The 21,005-nt window shown below is 38.5% G+C and overlaps 1 protein-coding gene across 4 annotated transcripts in view; it reads right to left on the reverse strand.

Annotated features, from left to right (window-relative positions):
* Positions 1–21,005, reverse strand: part of strbp (spermatid perinuclear RNA binding protein) — a 143,977-nt gene that overhangs the window by 34,358 nt on the left and 88,614 nt on the right. For 3 of the 4 annotated variants that reach the window (XM_061907476.1, XM_061907472.1, XM_061907473.1), the window contains exon 2: positions 14,604–14,771. In XM_061907476.1, the coding sequence (XP_061763460.1) occupies positions 14,604–14,606 (3 nt within the window). In that variant the 5' untranslated portion in view covers positions 14,607–14,771. Of the gene's footprint in view, positions 1–14,603; positions 14,772–19,370; positions 19,392–21,005 lie in introns of those variants that run through there. The other variant, XM_061907475.1, reaches the window with a different exon arrangement.

Here is a 21,005-nt window from a genome sequence, read left to right on the forward strand (position 1 = left end):
AACATTTTTAATAAATCTTCATATTGAGCAAGAATGTATTTTATTGCACGGCAGCAAAAACTCCAATCAATGCACTTCCTGCTGGCTAATGAAAAGTCATTCTATCATCTAAAGACTGTAAATTTGCACGTACTTTAGGGCAGGGCTTCCTAACCTTTTGGACCACTACAGAGGGGCCCGGGGCCCACTCAAATAATGACACATATTCAATCATCGTATCCAAGCTATTTACAGTTTGCAACCTTGTCAAATGATAGGAACGTTCAACACAAAGATTATTATCAAGGCTTAAGTCAAAAAAAGGGACTCATAAAAATAAATGTGCATACAATGATGCAGTGCCACAATAAATACATTCTAACTCAATTAAAGGTAAATACTAACATGTAGATTCCTTAAAAATATTTATGTATCTTGAATAGACATCATTATAAAATCTCATAAAAATTGTATATAAATGTATGTATTCATTACAATTAACAAACTATGTTGAGCTAAAATAGTAATAATAAATCTTTTCTAACTAAATTAATAATAAATAAAATTTACATTCCCTAAAAATGAACATCAGTATATATAAACTGATTTAAAAAATAATGTATATATTTATTTTAATTATTTATTACAATCACTGGCTGTATTGACACACACTCACTGGCTGTATTGACACACACTCACTGGCTGTATTGACACACACTCACTGGCTGTATTGACACACACTCACTGGCTGTATTGACATACACTCACTGGCTGTATTGACACACACCTTGCTTCCATACTTGCGCATTCTTACCACCAAGAAGAAAAATGATTAAATGTGCTTTTTATTGATATTTAAAATTGTATTACCTCTGCTTAGGATGCTGCCCCCGCGACCCCCGCCTCGGCTAAATGGAAGAAGATGGATGGATGGATATTTTATTGATGAGGTGTTTATTGCCATAGTATATACTGATATCGTTTTATCGCCCAGCCCTGACAGAAAATAACCATCAATATAAGACGCCTCATTTTTAAACCGTACTATAATAGCACTTCTATTAAAATACTTTGTGTGCGTGCGTGCGTGCGTGTGTGTGTGTGTGTGTGTGTGTGCGCTGCCTTTTAATAAGTCATGTGCTTGAAGTGCAAGTGGAGCAGCGGTGAAAAAACAAAGCAAGACGAGGCAAGCAGGAAAGAAAGAAAATGTGACGGAGCGGCTGAGAGGATATTCTAACAAAATGGTCCAATAGTTGCCATTTTGGATGCTTGCAATCAAAAGGTGTTTGTCCTCCAAAAGCTGGAAGTGGAAGAGTGTCAACGTTGCAAGCGCCGCCGTTAGAAGCCACAGGACAAGGAATATCGTTTAAAAAAAAACCCCAAACAGTTGCCTGGTTTTTCCCAGAGCAGAATGCATGAAAGATTGAGAGGCTGCACTTTACTGCACTTCCTGCTTGCAGCAGCAGCAGCAACATGGCACCACGCCATCATGCGCTATTAATAGCACGCCCGCCTGAGTCAGGGAGGAACATCACCAAACAACAAAAGATATCAGACATTAACAAAATGACAAAAAAAAAAAGGTAGGTCATTCTAAAAACAACCACAAAAGATAGGACATTCAAAATAATAATAATAAAAAAGATCAAACATTTAAAAAACAAAAAAGGTTTCTGAGCTGTCACCTCATGGTGGGAGAGGAGTTTGTGTGTCCCAGTATGTTGTTCACCTATCTCTTATGTGTGACTGCCATCATACTCCAGTCGACACCTATCTCTTATGTGTGACTGCCATCATACTCCAGTCTACACCTATCTCTTATGTGTGACTGCCATCATACTCCAGTCTACACCTATCTCTTATGTGTGACTGCCATCATACTCCAGTCTACAGCTATCTCTTATGTGTGACTGCCATCATACTCCAGTCTACACCTATCTCTTATGTGTGACTGCCATCGTACTCCAGTCTACACCTATCTCTTATGTGTGACTGCCATCGTACTCCAGTCCACACCTATCTCTTATGTGTGACTGCCATCATACTCCAGTCTACACCTATCTCTAATGTGTGACTGCCATCATACTCCAGTCTACATGTATCTCTAATGTGTGACTGCCATCATACTCCAGTTTACACCTATCTCTTATGTGTGACTGCCATCATACTCCATTCTACACCCATCTCTTATGTGTGACTGCCATCGTACTCCAGTCTACACCTATCTCTTATGTGTGACTGCCATCATACTCCAGTCTACACCTATCTCTTATGTGGGACTGCCATCATACTCCAGTCTACACCTATCTCTTATGTGTGACTGCCATCGTACTCCAGTCTACACCTATCTCTTATGTGTGACTGCCATCATACTCCAGTCTACACCTATCTCTAATGTGTGACTGCCATCATACTCCAGTCTACATGTATCTCTAATGTGTGACTGCCATCATACTCCAGTTTACACCTATCTCTTATGTGGGACTGCCACCATACTCCAGTCTACACCTATCTCTTATGTGTGACTGCCATCGTACTCCAGTCTACACCTATCTCTTATGTGTGACTGCCATCATACTCCAGTCTACACCTATCTCTAATGTGTGACTGCCATCATACTCCAGTCTACATGTATCTCTAATGTGTGACTGCCATCATACTCCAGTTTACACCTATCTCTTATGTGGGACTGCCACCATACTCCAGTCTACACCTATCTCTTATGTGTGACTGCCATCATACTCCAGTCTACAGCTATCTCTTATGTGTGACTGCCATCATACTCCAGTCTACACCTATCTCTTATGTGTGACTGCCATCGTACTCCAGTCTACACCTATCTCTTATGTGTGACTGCCATCATACTCCAGTCTACACCTATCTCTTATGTGTGACTGCCATCATACTCCAGTCTACAGCTATCTCTTATGTGTGACTGCCATCGTACTCCAGTCTACACCTATCTCTTATGTGTGACTGCCATCATACTCCAGTCTACACCTATCTCTTATGTGTGACTGCCATCGTACTCCAGTCTACACCTATCTCTTATGTGTGACTGCCATCATACTCCAGTCTACACCTATCTCTTATGTGGGACTGCCATCATACTCCAGTCTACACCTATCTCTTATGTGTGACTGCCATCGTACTCCAGTCTACACCTATGTCTTATGTTTGACTGCCATCATACTCCAGTCTACACCTATCTCTAATGTGTGACTGCCATCATACTCCAGTCTACATGTATCTCTAATGTGTGACTGCCATCATACTCCAGTTTACACCTATCTCTTATGTGGGACTGCCACCATACTCCAGTCTACACCTATCTCTTATGTGTGACTGCCATCATACTCCAGTCTACACCTATCTCTTATGTGTGACTGCCATCATACTCCAGTCTACACCTATCTCTAATGTGTGACTGCCATCATACTCCAGTCTACATGTATCTCTAATGTGTGACTGCCATCATACTCCAGTTTACACCTATCTCTTATGTGGGACTGCCACCATACTCCAGTCTACACCTATCTCTTATGTGTGACTGCCATCATACTCCAGTCTACACCTATCTCTTATGTGTGATTGCCATCATAATACAGTCTACACCTATCTCTTATGTGTGACTGCCATCATACTCCAGTCTACACCTATCTCTAATGTGTGACTGCCATCATACTCCAGTCTACATGTATCTCTAATGTGTGACTGCCATCATACTCCAGTTTACACCTATCTCTTATGTGGGACTGCCACCATACTCCAGTCTACACCTATCTCTTATGTGTGACTGCCATCATACTCCAGTCTACACCTATCTCTTATGTGTGACTGCCATCGTACTCCAGTCTACACCTATCTCTTATGTGTGACTGCCATCATACTCCAGTCTACACCTATCTCTAATGTGTGACTGCCATCATACTCCAGTCTACATGTATCTCTAATGTGTGACTGCCATCATACTCCAGTTTACACCTATCTCTTATGTGGGACTGCCACCATACTCCAGTCTACACCTATCTCTTATGTGTGACTGCCATCATACTCCAGTCTACACCTATCTCTAATGTGTGACTGCCATCATACTCCAGTCTACATGTATCTCTAATGTGTGACTGCCATCATACTCCAGTTTACACCTATCTCTTATGTGTGACTGCCATCATACTCCATTCTACACCCATCTCTTATGTGTGACTGCCATCGTACTCCAGTCTACACCTATCTCTTATGTGTGACTGCCATCATACTCCAGTCTACACCTATCTCTTATGTGGGACTGCCACCATACTCCAGTCTACACCTATCTCTTATGTGTGACTGCCATCATACTCCAGTCTACAGCTATCTCTTATGTGTGACTGCCATCATACTCCAGTCTACACCTATCTCTTATGTGTGACTGCCATCGTACTCCAGTCTACACCTATCTCTTATGTGTGACTGCCATCATACTCCAGTCTACACCTATCTCTTATGTGTGACTGCCATCATACTCCAGTCTACAGCTATCTCTTATGTGTGACTGCCATCGTACTCCAGTCTACACCTATCTTTTATGTGTGACTGCCATCATACTCCAGTCTACACCTATCTCTTATGTGTGACTGCCATCATACTCCAGTCTACAGCTATCTCTTATGTGTGACTGCCATCGTACTCCAGTCTACACCTATCTCTTATGTGTGACTGCCATCGTACTCCAGTCTACACCTATCTCTTATGTGTGACTGCCATCATACTACACTCTACACTTCTCTTGTGTGTGACTGCCATCATACTCCAGTCTACAGCTATCTCTTATGTGGGACTCCCATCATACTCCAGTCTACACCTATCTCTTATGTGTGACTGCCATCATACTCCATTCTACACCTATCTCTTATGTGTGACTGCCATCGTACTCCAGTCTACACCTATCTCTTATGTGTGACTGCCATCATACTCCAGTCTACACCTATCTCTTATGTTGGACTGCCATCATACTCCAGTCTACACCTATCTCTTATGTGTGACTGCCATCATACTCCAGTCTACACCTATCTCTTATGTGTGACTGCCATCATACTCCAGTCTACACCTATCTCTTATGTGTGACTGCCATCATACTCCAGTCTACAGCTATCTCTTATGTGTGACTGCCATCATACTCCAGTCTACACCTATCTCTTATGTGTGACTGCCATCGTACTCCAGTCTACACCTATCTCTTATGTGTGACTGCCATCATACTCCAGTCTACACCTATCTCTTATGTGTGACTGCCATCATACTCCAGTCTACAGCTATCTCTTATGTGTGACTGCCATCATACTCCAGTCTACACCTATCTCTTATGTGTGACTGCCATCGTACTCCAGTCTACACCTATCTCTTATGTGTGACTGCCATCGTACTCCAGTCTACACCTATCTCTTATGTGTGACTGCCATCATACTACACTCTACACTTCTCTTGTGTGTGACTGCCATCATACTCCAGTCTACAGCTATCTCTTATGTGGGACTCCCATCATACTCCAGTCTACACCTATCTCTTATGTGTGACTGCCATCATACTCCATTCTACACCTATCTCTTATGTGTGACTGCCATCGTACTCCAGTCTACACCTATCTCTTATGTGTGACTGCCATCATACTCCAGTCTACACCTATCTCTTATGTGGGACTGCCATCATACTCCAGTCTACACCTATCTCTTATGTGTGACTGCCATCGTACTCCAGTCTACACCTATCTCTTATGTGTGACTGCCATCATACTCCAGTCTACACCTATCTCTAATGTGTGACTGCCATCATACTCCAGTCTACATGTATCTCTAATGTGTGACTGCCATCATACTCCAGTTTACACCTATCTCTTATGTGGGACTGCCACCATACTCCAGTCTACACCTATCTCTTATGTGTGACTGCCATCATACTCCAGTCTACACCTATCTCTTATGTGTGACTGCCATCATACTCCAGTCTACACCTATCTCTAATGTGTGACTGCCATCATACTCCAGTCTACATGTATCTCTAATGTGTGACTGCCATCATACTCCAGTTTACACCTATCTCTTATGTGGGACTGCCACCATACTCCAGTCTACACCTATCTCTTATGTGTGACTGCCATCATACTCCAGTCTACACCTATCTCTTATGTGTGATTGCCATCATAATACAGTCTACACCTATCTCTTATGTGTGACTGCCATCATACTCCAGTCTACACCTATCTCTAATGTGTGACTGCCATCATACTCCAGTCTACATGTATCTCTAATGTGTGACTGCCATCATACTCCAGTTTACACCTATCTCTTATGTGGGACTGCCACCATACTCCAGTCTACACCTATCTCTTATGTGTGACTGCCATCATACTCCAGTCTACACCTATCTCTTATGTGTGACTGCCATCGTACTCCAGTCTACACCTATCTCTTATGTGTGACTGCCATCATACTCCAGTCTACACCTATCTCTAATGTGTGACTGCCATCATACTCCAGTCTACATGTATCTCTAATGTGTGACTGCCATCATACTCCAGTTTACACCTATCTCTTATGTGGGACTGCCACCATACTCCAGTCTACACCTATCTCTTATGTGTGACTGCCATCATACTCCAGTCTACACCTATCTCTTATGTGTGACTGCCATCATACTCCAGTCTACACCTATCTCTAATGTGTGACTGCCATCATACTCCAGTCTACATGTATCTCTAATGTGTGACTGCCATCATACTCCAGTTTACACCTATCTCTTATGTGTGACTGCCATCATACTCCAGTCTACACCTATCTCTTATGTGTGACTGCCATCATACTCCAGTCTACAGCTATCTCTTATGTGTGACTGCCATCATACTCCAGTCTACACCTATCTCTTATGTGTGACTGCCATCGTACTCCAGTCTACACCTATCTCTTATGTGGGACTGCCACCATACTCCAGTCTACACCTATCTCTTATGTGTGACTGCCATCATACTCCAGTCTACACCTATCTCTAATGTGTGACTGCCATCATACTCCAGTCTACACCTATCTCTAATGTGTGACTGCCATCATACTCCAGTCTACATGTATCTCTAATGTGTGACTGCCATCATACTCCAGTTTACACCTATCTCTTATGTGGGACTGCCACCATACTCCAGTCTACACCTATCTCTTATGTGTGACTGCCATCATACTCCAGTCTACACCTATCTCTTATGTGTGATTGCCATCATAATACAGTCTACACCTATCTCTTATGTGTGACTGCCATCATACTCCAGTCTACACCTATCTCTAATGTGTGACTGCCATCATACTCCAGTCTACATGTATCTCTAATGTGTGACTGCCATCATACTCCAGTTTACACCTATCTCTTATGTGGGACTGCCACCATACTCCAGTCTACACCTATCTCTTATGTGTGACTGCCATCATACTCCAGTCTACACCTATCTCTTATGTGTGACTGCCATCATACTCCAGTCTACACCTATCTCTTATGTGTGATTGCCATCATAATACAGTCTACACCTATCTCTTATGTGTGACTGCCATCATACTCCAGTCTACACCTATCTCTAATGTGTGACTGCCATCATACTCCAGTCTACACCTATCTCTTATGTGTGACTGCCATCATACTCCAGTCTACATGTATCTCTAATGTGTGACTGCCATCATACTCCAGTCTACACCTATCTCTTATGTGTGACTGCCATCATACTCCAGTCTACATGTATCTCTAATGTGTGACTGCCATCTACTGATCACACTTATCATTGCACAATGTTGCAAATAAAACAGCTTTGAGGTGGGTAAGCACAACCAGAATGATTGCGTACATTAGGTGCAGCAGGTTATAAGGCACACTGTCCAGTTTTGAGTGCGCCTTATAGTCTGAAAAATACAGTCGATTTTATTTAATAGAAGACAAATATTTGCGAGGATCTAAAAATAAAGTCGATCCGCAGCCGGATCGCAATACTTATTCATAATTTTGATGTTATTATGGTCTGTCCTGCAATGTATTATGTCTATTACAGTTTGGATGTTATTAATGTTTTACATTTATGTTATTAGCGTGTCATTAGTCATAACGCTGTCAGGATTGTTTGTGCTGCAATTTATCATGTCTATTACAGTTTGGATGTTATTAATGTTTTATGATCCATAAGGCGTCGTTAGAAAGAGAAGGGTGTGTCACAGCCAATGTCATGTGTATCAATTACTGCATCATCATAACTCACCACTAATCACGCCCCCTCCCCTCCCCCCTCACGTGTCTCGTTACCTTGCTCATTAGCCTGCGCGGCCAATCCTAACGTCAGCACCTTCTGTCTTCACCCCCTTCCCCCCGCTGACCTCCGACCTTTCCTGCTGCTGTGCCCCTCCCCCAGGACATCCATCATCACCCTGCACACCTTTACTTTCCTGCATCGCGCGTCAAAGATCCTCTATTTGACACCACTGCTTTAACAACAAATAGTAGTCACAAACGCTCTGCTGCTTTAGGAACCTACTGCGATAAAATATGAGTCAAAGATCCTCTATACGAAAGGGGCGCTGCGCTCTTTTTAAGGACAAAGCACAAAATCATTAGTCAGAGATCCTCTATATGACGGATGGGCTGTTACTTTAAGAGCAAACTATAGGTCAAAGATCCTCTAAATGACAGGAGTGCTCTGCTCTTTACAAAGCCAAAGCACGACTACATGGATCAAAGATCCTCTTTATGACAGGAGTGCTCTACTATTTTTTAATAACCTGCTGCAAAAACACTAGTCAAAGATCTTCTACCTGGCAAATGTGCTGTTGCTTTAAGAACAAAATAGGAGTCAAAGATCCTCTATACTGTATGACAGGGGCCCTGTGCTCTTTTTAAGGACAAAGTACAAAAACATTAGTCAGAGATCCTCTATATGACGAATGGGCTGTTGCTTTAAGAGCAAAGTATAGGTCAAAGATCCTCTATATGACAGGAGTGCTCTGCTCTTTACAAAGCCAAAGCACTACTACATGGGTCAAAGATCCTCTTTAAGACAGGAGTGCTCTACTATTTTTTAATAACCTGCTGCAAAAACACTAGTCAAAGATCTTCTACCTGGCAAATGTGCTGTTGCTTTAAGAACAAAATAGGAGTCAAAGATCCTCTATACTGTATGACAGGGGCCCTGTGCTCTTTTTAAGGACAAAGCACAAAAACATTAGTCAGAGATCCTCTATATGACACACGGGCTGTTGCTTTAAGAGCAAAGTATAGGTCAAAGATCCTCTATATGACAGGAGTAGTCTGCTCTTTACAAAGCCAAAGCACGACTACATGGGTCAAAGATCCTCTTTATGACAGGAGTGCTCTACTATTTTTTAATAACCTGCTGCAAAAACACTAGTCAAAGATCCTCTACCTGGCAAATGTGCTGTTGCTTTAAGAACAAAATATGAGTCAAAGATCCTCTATACTGTATGACAGGGGCCCTGTGCTCTTTTTAAGGACAAAGTACAAAAACATTAGTCAGAGATCCTCTATATGACGGATGGGCTGTTGCTTTAAGAGCAAAGTATAGGTCAAAGATCCTCTATATGACAGGAGTGCTCTACTCTTTACAAAGCCAAAGCACGACTACATGGGTCAAAGATCCTCTTTAAGACAGGAGTGCTCTACTATTTTTTAATAACCTGCTGCAAAAACACTAGTTAAAGATCCTCTACCTGGCCAATGTGCTGTTGCTTTAAGAACAAAATATGAGTCAAAGATCCTCTATACTGTATGACAGGGGCCCTGTGCTCTTTTTAAGGACAAAGTACAAAAACATTAGTCAGAGATCCTCTATATGACGGATGGGCTGTTGCTTTAAGAGCAAAGTATAGGTCAAAGATCCTCTATATGACAGGAGTGCTCTACTCTTTACAAAGCCAAAGCACGACTACATGGGTCAAAGATCCTCTTTATGACAGGAGTGGTCTACTATTTTTATTAACCTTCTGCAGAAACACTAGTCAAAGATCCTCTACCTGGCCAATGTGCTGTTGCTTTAAGAACAAAATATGAGTCAAAGATCCTCTATACTGTATGACAGGGGCCCTGTGCTCTTTTTAAGGACAAAGCACAAAAACATTAGTCAGAGATCCTCTATATGACGGATGGGCTGTTGCTTTAAGAGCAAAGTATAGGTCAAAGATCCTCTATATGACAGGAGTGCTCTGCTCTTTACAAAGCCAAAGCACGACTGCATGGATCAAAGATCCTCTTTATGACAGGAGTGCTCTACTATTTTTTAATAACCTTCTGCAGAAACACTAGTCAAAGATCCTCTACCTGGCCAATGTGCTGTTGCTTTAAGAACAAAATATGAGTCAAAGATCCTCTATACTGTATGACAGGGGCCCTGTGCTCTTTTTAAGCACAAAGTACAAAAACATTAGTCAGAGATCCTCTATATGACACACGGGCTGTTACAAATATAGGTCAAAGATCCTCTATATCAGGGGTCGGCAACCTTTACCACTCAAAGAGCCATTTTGACCTATTTCACAAAGTAAAGCAAACAATGGGAGCCACATAATTCTTTTGAGATTTATAACTAAATAACACTGCATACAGTTTTTTTTGCTTTGTGCTATGTATAAACCAGGGGTCTCAGACACGCGACCCACAAGTTTTATATGAATGCCGCTTAACAGCGTCACACCTGCCAACCCTCCCAATTTTCCCGGGAGACTCCCGAATTTCAGAGTAATTATTCTCTCGAATGTAGGCTGGTGTTCACCCGATGAACAATAATAAGGGCGTACAATGATGGCACTAGCGCCCTCTACAGCATGTACACGTAGTTTGCTGGCCCAAAGAACTGTTTGACGAGGTTATTGCAGACACACGTAAGAGACTGCAAGGCATCCTTATCCAACCGCAATACAGGTTACACTGAGGGTGGCCGTTTAAACAACTTTAGCACTTATACTAATATATGCTACACTGTGAACCCACACCAAACAAGAATGACAAACACATTTCAGGAGAACATCCGCACTATAACACAACATAAAGACGACATAACTAATAACCAGAATCCCATGTATCCTGACTCTTCCGGGCTCCATTATACACCAAGCTAGCACCAACACAACAAGATGTATATAAGTGTAGATGTATATAAGTGTAGATGTATATAAGAGTGGATGTATAAAAGTGTAGATGTATATAAGAGTGGATGTATGTAAATGTAGATGTATATAAGAGTAGATGTATATAAGTGTAGATGTATATAAGAGTAGATGTATATAAGAGTGGATGTATATACGTGTAGATGTATATAAGAGTAGATGTATATAAGTGTAGATGTATATAAGTGTAGATGTATATAAGTGTACATGTATATAAGAGTGGATGTATATAAGTGTAGATGTATATAAGAGTATATGTATATAAGTGTAGATGCATATAAGTGTAGATGTATATAAGTGTAGATGTATATAAAAGTGGATGTATGTAAATGTAGATGTATATAAGAGTAGATGTATATAAGTGTAGATGTATATAAGAGTAGATGTATATAAGAGTGGATGTATATAAGTGTAGATGTATATAAGAGTGGATGTGTATAAGTGTAGATGTATATAAGTGTGGATGTATATAAGTGTAGATGTATATAAGTGTAGATGTATATAAGAGTGGATGTATATAAGTGTAGATGTATATAAGTGAAGATGTATATAAGAGTGGATGTATATAAGTGTAGATGTATATAAGAGTGGATGTATATAAGTGTAGATGTATATAAGATTGGATGTATATAAGAGTGGATGTATATAAGTGTAGATGTATATAAGAGTGGATGTATATAAGTGTAGATGTATATAAGAGTAGATGTATATAAGAGTAGATGTATATAAGAGTGGATGTATATAAGAGTAGATGTATATAAGTGTAGATGTATATAAGAGTAGATGTATATAAGAGTAGATGTATATAAGTGTAGATGTATATAAGTGTAGATGTATATAAGAGTGGATGTATATAAGTGTAGATGTATATAAGAGTGGATGTATATAAGTGTAGATGTATATAAGTGTAGATGTATATAAGAGTGGATGTATATAAGTGTAGATGTATATAAGTGTAGATGTATATAAGAGTATATGTATATAAGAGTAGATGTATATAAGTGTAGATGTATATAAGTGTGGATGTATATAAGTGTAGATGTATATAAGTGTAGATGTATATAAGTGTAGATGTATATAAGAGTGGATGTATATAAATGTAGATGTATATAAGAGTGGATGTATATAAGTGTAGATGTATATAAGTGTAGATGTATATAAGAGTGGATGTATATAAGTGTAGATGTATATAAGAGTGGATGTATATAAGTGTAGATGTATATAAGTGTAGATGTATATAAGAGTGGATGTATATAAGTGTAGATGTATATAAGAGTGGATGTATATAAGTGTAGATGTATATAAGAGTGGATGTATATAAGTGTAGATGTATATAAGTGTAGATGTATATAAGTGTAGATGTATATAAGAGTGGATGTATATAAGTGTAGATGTATATAAGAGTGGAAGTATATAAGTGTAGATGTATATAAGTGTAGATGTATATAAGTGTAGATGTATATAAGTGTAGATGTATATAAGAGTGGATGTATATAAGTGTAGATGTATATAAGAGTGGATGTATATAAGTGTAGATGTATATAAGTGTAGATGTATATAAGTGTAGATGTATATAAGTGTAGATGTATATAAGAGTGGATGTATATAAGTGTAGATGTATATAAGAGTGGATGTATATAAGAGTAGATGTATATAAGTGTAGATGTATATAAGTGTATATGTATATAAGAGTGGATGTATATAAGTGTAGATGTATATAAGAGTGGATGTATATAAGTGTAGATGTATATAAGAGTGGATGTATATAAGAGTGGATGTATATAAGAGTGGATGTATATAAGAGTGGATGTATATAAGAGTGGATGTATATAAGTGTAGATGTATATAAGTGTAGATGTATATAAGAGTGGATGTATATAAGTGTAGATGTATATAAGAGTAGATGTATATAAGAGTAGATGTATATAAGAGTAGATGTATATAAGAGTGGATGTATATAAGTGTAGATGTATATAAGTGTAGATGTATATAAGAGTGGATGTATATAAGTGTAGATGTATATAAGTGTAGATGTATATAAGAGTGGATGTATATAAGTGTAGATGTATATAAGTGTGGATGTATATAAGTGTGGATGTATATAAGTGTAGATGTATATAAGTGTAGATGTATATAAGAGTGGATGTATGTAAGTGTAGATGTATATAAGTGTAGATGTATATAAGTGTAGATGTATATAAGTGTAGATGTATATAAGAGTGGATGTATATAAGTGTAGATGTATATAAGAGTGGATGTATATAAGAGTGGATGTATATAAGTGTAGATGTATATAAGTGTAGATGTATATAAGAGTGGATGTATATAAGTGTAGATGTATATAAGTGTAGATGTATATAAGAGTTGATGTATATAAGTGTAGATGTATATAAGTGTAGATGTATATAAGTGTAGATGTATATAAGAGTGGATGTATATAAGTGTAGATGTATATAAGAGTGGATGTATATAAGTGTAGATGTATATAAGAGTGGATGTATATAAGAGTAGATGTATATAAGAGTAGATGTATATAAGAGTAGATGTATATAAGAGTGGATGTATATAAGTGTAGATGTATATAAGAGTGGATGTATATAAGAGTAGATGTATATAAGTGTAGATGTATATAAGAGTAGATGTATATAAGAGTAGATGTATATAAGAGTGGATGTATATAAGAGTAGATGTATATAAGAGTAGATGTATATAAGTGTAGATGTATATAAGTGTAGATGTATATAAGAGTGGATGTATATAAGAGTAGATGTATATAAGTGTAGATGTATATAAGAGTAGATGTATATAAGAGTAGATGTATATAAGAGTGGATGTATATAAGAGTAGATGTATATAAGTGTAGATGTATATAAGAGTAGATGTATATAAGTGTAGATGTATATAAGAGTAGATGTATATAAGAGTAGATGTATATAAGAGTAGATGTATATAAGTGTAGATGTATATAAGTGTAGATGTACATAAGAGTAGATGTATATAAGTGTAGATGTATATAAGAGTAGATGTATATAAGTGTAGATGTATATAAGTGTATATGTATATAAGAGTAGATGTATATAAGTGTAGATGTATATAAGAGTGGATGTATATAAGTGTAGATGTATATAAGTGTAGATGTATATAAGAGTGGATGTATATAAGAGTAGATGTATATAAGTGTAGATGTATATAAGTGTAGATGTATATAAGTGTAGATGTATATAAGTGTAGATGTATATAAGTGTAGATGTATATAAGAGTGGATGTATATAAGTGTAGATGTATATAAGAGTAGATGTATATAAGTGTAGATGTATATAAGAGTAGATGTATATAAGAGTAGATGTATATAAGTGTAGATGTATATAAGTGTAGATGTATATAAGTGTAGATGTATATAAGAGTAGATGTATATAAGTGTAGATGTATATAAGAGTAGATGACTACCATGCCTGCAGGAGGAACGCTGGCTGTCTTCCTTGTGGGCGTGGTCAGCAGGTGTAATCAGGATGCTTCTGTGCTCCTCATGTGATCCTCAGGTGCTCCTCAGGTGCTCCTCAGGTGCTCCTCAGGTGCTCCTCCTCCACAGTGACCAGCGCAGGATGACTACACGTCCTGACAGCACAAACACAAATGCTCAAAGTTATCTACAAGATACAAGCAGTCCTGCAGAGTGTTTACTTGTGTGTGATATCATGTGCGATACAAGCAGTCCTGCAGAAGCTTTACTTGTGTGTGATATCATGTGCGATACAAGCAGTCCTGCAGCAGCTTTACTTGTGTGTGATATCATGTGTGATACAAGCAGTCCTGCAGCAGCTTTACTTGTGTGTGATATCATGTGTGATACAAGCAGTCCTGCAGCAGCTTTACTTGTGTGTGTGTGATATCATGTGCGATACAAGCAGTAATGCAGCAGGATTACTTGTGTTTGTGTGTGATCCCACTTCTCTGTGAGCGCTTTGAGTATATAACAATAGAAAAGCGCGATATAAATCTAATCCATCATCATCATCATCATCATCATATAATGTGCGATACAAACAGTCCTGCAATGTGTTTACTTGTGTGTGGTATCATGTCCGATACTAGCAGTCCTGCAAACGCTATTGGCAATACTGAACTTAAGTAAGTGAACAAATACTATGGCTAATAAGGAACTTAAATAAGTAAAAGAATACTACGGCTAGTACCGAACTTAAGTAGGTAAACAAATATTATGGCTAGTACTGAACTTATGTAAGTAACAAATACTATGGCTAATACAGAACTTAAATAAGTAAACAAATACTATGGCTAGTACTGAACTTAAGTAAGTAAACAAATACTATGGCTAATAGAGAACGTAAATAAGTAAACAAATACTCTGGCTAGCAATAAACTTAAGTAAGTAAACAAATACTCTGGCTAGTAATAAACTTAAGTAAGTAAACAAATACTCTGGCTAGTAATGAACATAAGTAAATAAACAAATACTCTGGCTAGTACTGAACTTAAGTAGGTAAACAAATACTCTGGCCAGTACTGAACTTAAGTAAGTAAACAAATACTCTGGCTAGTACTGAACTTAAGTAGGTAAACAAATACTCTGGCTAGTACTGAACTTAAGTAGGTAAACAAATACTATGGCTAGTACTGAACTTAAGTAGGTAAACAAATACTATGGCTAGTACTGAGCTTAAATAGGTAAACACATACTCTGGCTAGTACTGAACTTAAGTAGGTAAACAAATACTATGGCTAGTACTGAACTTAAGTAGGTAAACAAATACTATGGCTAGTACTGAACTTAAGTAGGTAAACAAATACTCTGGCTAGTACTGAACTTAAGTATGTAAACAAATACTCTGGCTAGTACTGAACTTAAGTAGGTAAACAAATACTCTGGCCAGTACTGAACTTAAGTAAGTAAACAAATACTCTGGCTAGTACTGAACTTAAGTAGGTAAACAAATACTCTGGCTAGTACTGAACTTAAGTAGGTAAACAAATACTATGGCTAGTACTGAACTTAAGTAGGTAAACAAATACTATGGCTAGTACTGAACTTAAGTAGGTAAACAAATACTATGGCTAGTACTGAGCTTAAATAGGTAAACACATACTCTGGCTAGTACTGAACTTAAGTAGGTAAACAAATACTATGGCTAGTACTGAACTTAAGTAGGTAAACAAATACTATGGCTAGTACTGAACTTAAGTAGGTAAACAAATACTCTGGCTAGTACTGAACTTAAGTATGTAAACAAATACTCTGGCTAGTACTGAACTTAAGTAGGTAAACAAATACTATGGCTAGTACTGAACTTAAGTAAGTAAACAAATACTATGGCTAGTACTGAACTTAAGTAGGTAAACAAATACTCTGGCTAGTACTGAACTTAAGTAGGTGAACAAATACTCTGGCTAGTACTGAACTTAAGTAAGTAAACAAATACTATGGCTAGTACTGAACTTAAGTAGGTAAACAAATACTCTGGCTAGTACTGAACTTAAGTAAGTAAACAAATACTATGGCTAGTACTGAACTTAAGTAGGTAAACAAATACTCTGGCTAGTACTGAACTTAAGTAGGTGAACAAATACTCTGGCTAGTACTGAACTTAAGTAGGTGAACAAATACTCTGGCTAGTACTGAACTTAAGTAGGTAAACAAATACTCTGGCTAGTACTGAACTTAAGTAGGTGAACAAATACTCTGGCTAGTACTGAACTTAAGTAGGTGAACAAATACTCTGGCTAGTACTGAACTTAAGTAGGTAAACAAATACTCTGGCTAGTACTGAACTTAAGTAGGTGAACAAATACTCTGGCTAGTACTGAACTTAAGTAGGTAAACAAATACTCTGGCTAGTACAGGCTGGTGTACTAAAAACTTGTAGAGTACAATGAAGACAATCCTGCACGAGTAGGCGGCCTCAACAATGTCAATGAATGTAAGAACACGTCTGCAGTCTCCAGGATCACGTCTGCAGTCTCCAGGATCACGTCTGCAGTCTCCTTCCTGTCCAACTGATGTCATCCAACTCAAGAAAAAAGTGTTTGCTCAGCTTCCTTTTTACCGCAGTGAGAGCGGAAGACAAGCCAGTGACTCAAATCCTGCATCATCCCTCTTTTGACATGTTAGCACTAGGGGGCGCACTGGTGTACACCATGTGAGGAGTAGTACTTTGTTCTTGTACTTCTTTCTTTAGGACTAGCTCATGCTGGTGAGTATCCACGACAGGAAGTACCACACACTGTGGACCACGTGGTGAGTATCCATGACAGGAAGTACCACAAACTGTGGACCACGTGGTGAGTATCCATGACAGGAAGTACCACAAACTGTGGACCACGTAGTGAGTATCCATGACAGGAAGTACCACAAACTGTGGACCACGTGGTGAGTATCAATGACAGGAAGTACCACAAACTGTGGACCACGTAGTGAGTATCCATGACAGGAAGTACCACAAACTGTGGACCACGTGGTGAGTATCCATGACAGGAAGTACCACAAACTGTGGACCACGTAGTGAGTATCCATGACAGGAAGTACCACAAACTGTGGACCACGTGGTGAGTATCCGTGACAGGAAGTACCACAAACTGTGGACCACGTGGTGAGTATCAATGACAGGAAGTACCACAAACTGTGGACCACGTAGTGAGTATCCATGACAGGAAGTACCACTAGCTGACTGCAAGTATTGGATTTGAGTAGGTAAACAAATACTATTGCTAGTAATGAACTTATGCGGGTAAACAAATACAATGGCGAGTACTGAACTTAAGTCGGTAAACAAATACTTTTGCTAGTATTGGACTTAAGTAGGTAAACAAATAATTTTGCTAATATCAGACTTAAGTAGGTAAACAAATACTATAGCTAGTACTGAACTTAAGTAGGTAAACAAATACTATAGCTAGTACTGAACTTAAGTAGGTAAACAAATACAATGGCGAGTACTGAACCTAAGGAGATAAAGAAATGCTATTGTACCATGAATTGATTAACGTGGACCCTGACTTAAACAAGTTGAAAAACTTATTGGGGTGTTACCATTTAGTGGTCAATTGTACGGAATATGTACTGTACTGTGCAATCTACTAATAAAAGTATCAATCAATCAATCAAAAAAAAAAAAATTGGTAGTACCGAACTTAAGTAGGTAAACAGATGCTATTGTTAGTACTAAACTTAAATTGAAAAAAATACTATTGCTAGTACTGAACTTAAGTAGATAAACAAATGCTCTGGCTATTACTGAACCTAAGTAGGTAAACAGATGCTATTGCTAGTACTGAACTCAAGGTAAACTGAACATAAGAAGGTAAATAAATAATATTGTTTGTATTGAACTTAAGTAGGTAAACAAATGCTATTGCTAGTACTAAACATAAGTAGGTAAATGAATACAATGGCTAGTATTGAACTTGAGTAAGCAAACAAATACTTTGGCTAGTACTGAACTTAAGTATGTAAACGAATACAATGGCTAGTACTGAACTCAAGTAAGTAAACAAATACTATGGCTAGTACTGAACTCAAGTAAGTAAACAAATACCATGGCTAGTACTGAACTCAAGTAAGTAAACAAATACTATGGCTAGTACTGAACTCAAGTAAGTAAACAAATACTATGGCTAGTACTGAACTTAAGTAAGTAAACAAATACTATGGCTAGTACTGAACTCAAGTAAGTAAACAAATACTATGGCTAGTACTGAACTTAAGTAAGTAAACAAATACAATGGCTAGTACTGAACTCAAGTAAGTAAACAAATACTATGGCTAGTACTGAACTTAAGTAGGTAAACAAATACCATGGCTAGTACAGAACTCAAGTAAGTAAACAAATACTATGGCTAGTACTGAACCTAAGTAGGTAAACAGATGCTATTGCTAGCACTGAACTCAAGGTAAACAGATGCTATTGCTAGTACTGAACTTAAGTATGTAATCTGGCCTCATAGGAAGATGTTCTGTTTTATTTTTTGTTGATCTTAACCATCTCCTTCTGTCATTGGACGTATTGGTACGACGTCATCCTCCAAGCAGGAAGTATCTGTTCCTGTTTCCTTGACTAAAAAGGAGTCAGTATTCATGTCATGCTGTGCTGATCTCAGCAGGAACAGATGGTCCAAGGCCAACTCTGCCAAGGCGCCACACCACACGCTCTACAGAACATACAAACTGTACTCCTCGACAACGGCGGACACGTTACTTACTGAAACAGAAGGTGTAGAATGGAAGCTGGACTTCATCTGAGCGGACTGGTTTCTGTTGCATTGACACTTAGTAGCTTAATCCTGCTTTTCACTGCTAAGCTGCCCAAACACAAAGCCGTGTGTGTGTGTGTGTGTGTGTGTGTGTGTGTGTGTGTGTGTGTGTGTGTGTGTGTGTGTGTGTGTAATGTTTTTAAACACAAAAGAACCTTAAATGATTAATGGCGGCCACAAAGCAGTATGGATGTGGTGATGATAGAAGTGAGCACACAGATAATTACTCTTACACAAGCAAGTACCAGTAAGCAAGTAACACCAACACGTTGATGTTTCATGGAGAACATAGATGATTACACAAATATCTGTCAAAAAGTTTCAGTAGCACTTTTGTGCAAGGCGCACCTCTTGATGGATTGTCGGAGCACTCCGGCTGCCATAGTCAGACGTACTGTGCTTCAACATACGCTGTTACTATGCTGTCTGGATAAATGACCCACAAAAAAGTGTTTCTTACCCAGAGCTTCAAACTCACCTGTAAAGTGAAAACCACTTCAGGTGACTCCCTCTTGAAGCTCAAGGAGAGAATGCTAAGTGTGTGCAAAGCAGTAATCGGAGCAAAGGGTGGCTATTTTGAAGAAACTAGACTAAAAAACATGTTCTCTATTATTTTTTTTTGTTAAGTACATAACTCCACATGTGTTCATTCATAGTTTTGATGTGACAATCTACAATGTAAATAGTCATGAAAGTAAACATTGAATGAGGAGAAGGTGTGTCTAAAATTTTTGCCTGTTTCCATATGAGTTGGGAAATTTGTTAGATGTAAATATAAACAGAATACAATGATTTGCAAATCCTTTTCACGCCATATTCAGTTGAATATGCTACAAAGACAACATATTTGATGTTCAAACTCATAAACAAATTTTTTTTTTTGCAAATAACAATTAACTTAGAATTTCATGGCTGCAACACGTGCCAAAGTAGTTGGGAAAGGGCATGTTCACCACTGTGTTACATCACCTTTTCTTTTAACAACACATTTAATAAATGTTTGGGAACTGAGGAAACTAATTGTTGAAGCTTTGAAAGTGGAATTCTTTCCCATTCTTGTTTTATGTAGAGCTTCAGTCCTTCAACAGTCCGGGGTCTCCGCTGTCCTATTTTACACTTCATAATGCACCACACATTTTCCATGGGAGACATGTTTGGACTGCAGGCGGGCCAGGAAAGTACCCGCACTCTTTTACTACAAAGCCACGCTGTTGTAACACGTGCTGAATGTGGCTTGGCATTGTCTTGCTGAAATAAGCAGGGGCGTCCATGAAAAAGACGGCGCTTAGATGGCAGCATATGTTGTTCCAAAACCTGTATGTACCTTTCAGCATTAATGGTGCCTTCACAGATGTGTAAGTTACCCATGTCTTGGGCACTAATGCACCCCCATACCATCACACATGCTGGCTTTTACACTTTCCATCGATAACAGTCTAGATGGTTCGCTTCCCCTTTGGTCTGGATGACACGATGTTGAATATTTCCAGAAACAATTTGAAATGTTTTCCACTTTGCATCAGTCCATCGTAGATGATCTTGGGCCCGGGGAGGCTGGCGGCGTTTCTGGATGTTGTTGATAAA

This window comes from Nerophis ophidion, linkage group LG08 (assembly GCF_033978795.1).
Source record: "Nerophis ophidion isolate RoL-2023_Sa linkage group LG08, RoL_Noph_v1.0, whole genome shotgun sequence".
NCBI lineage: Eukaryota > Metazoa > Chordata > Actinopteri > Syngnathiformes > Syngnathidae > Nerophis > Nerophis ophidion.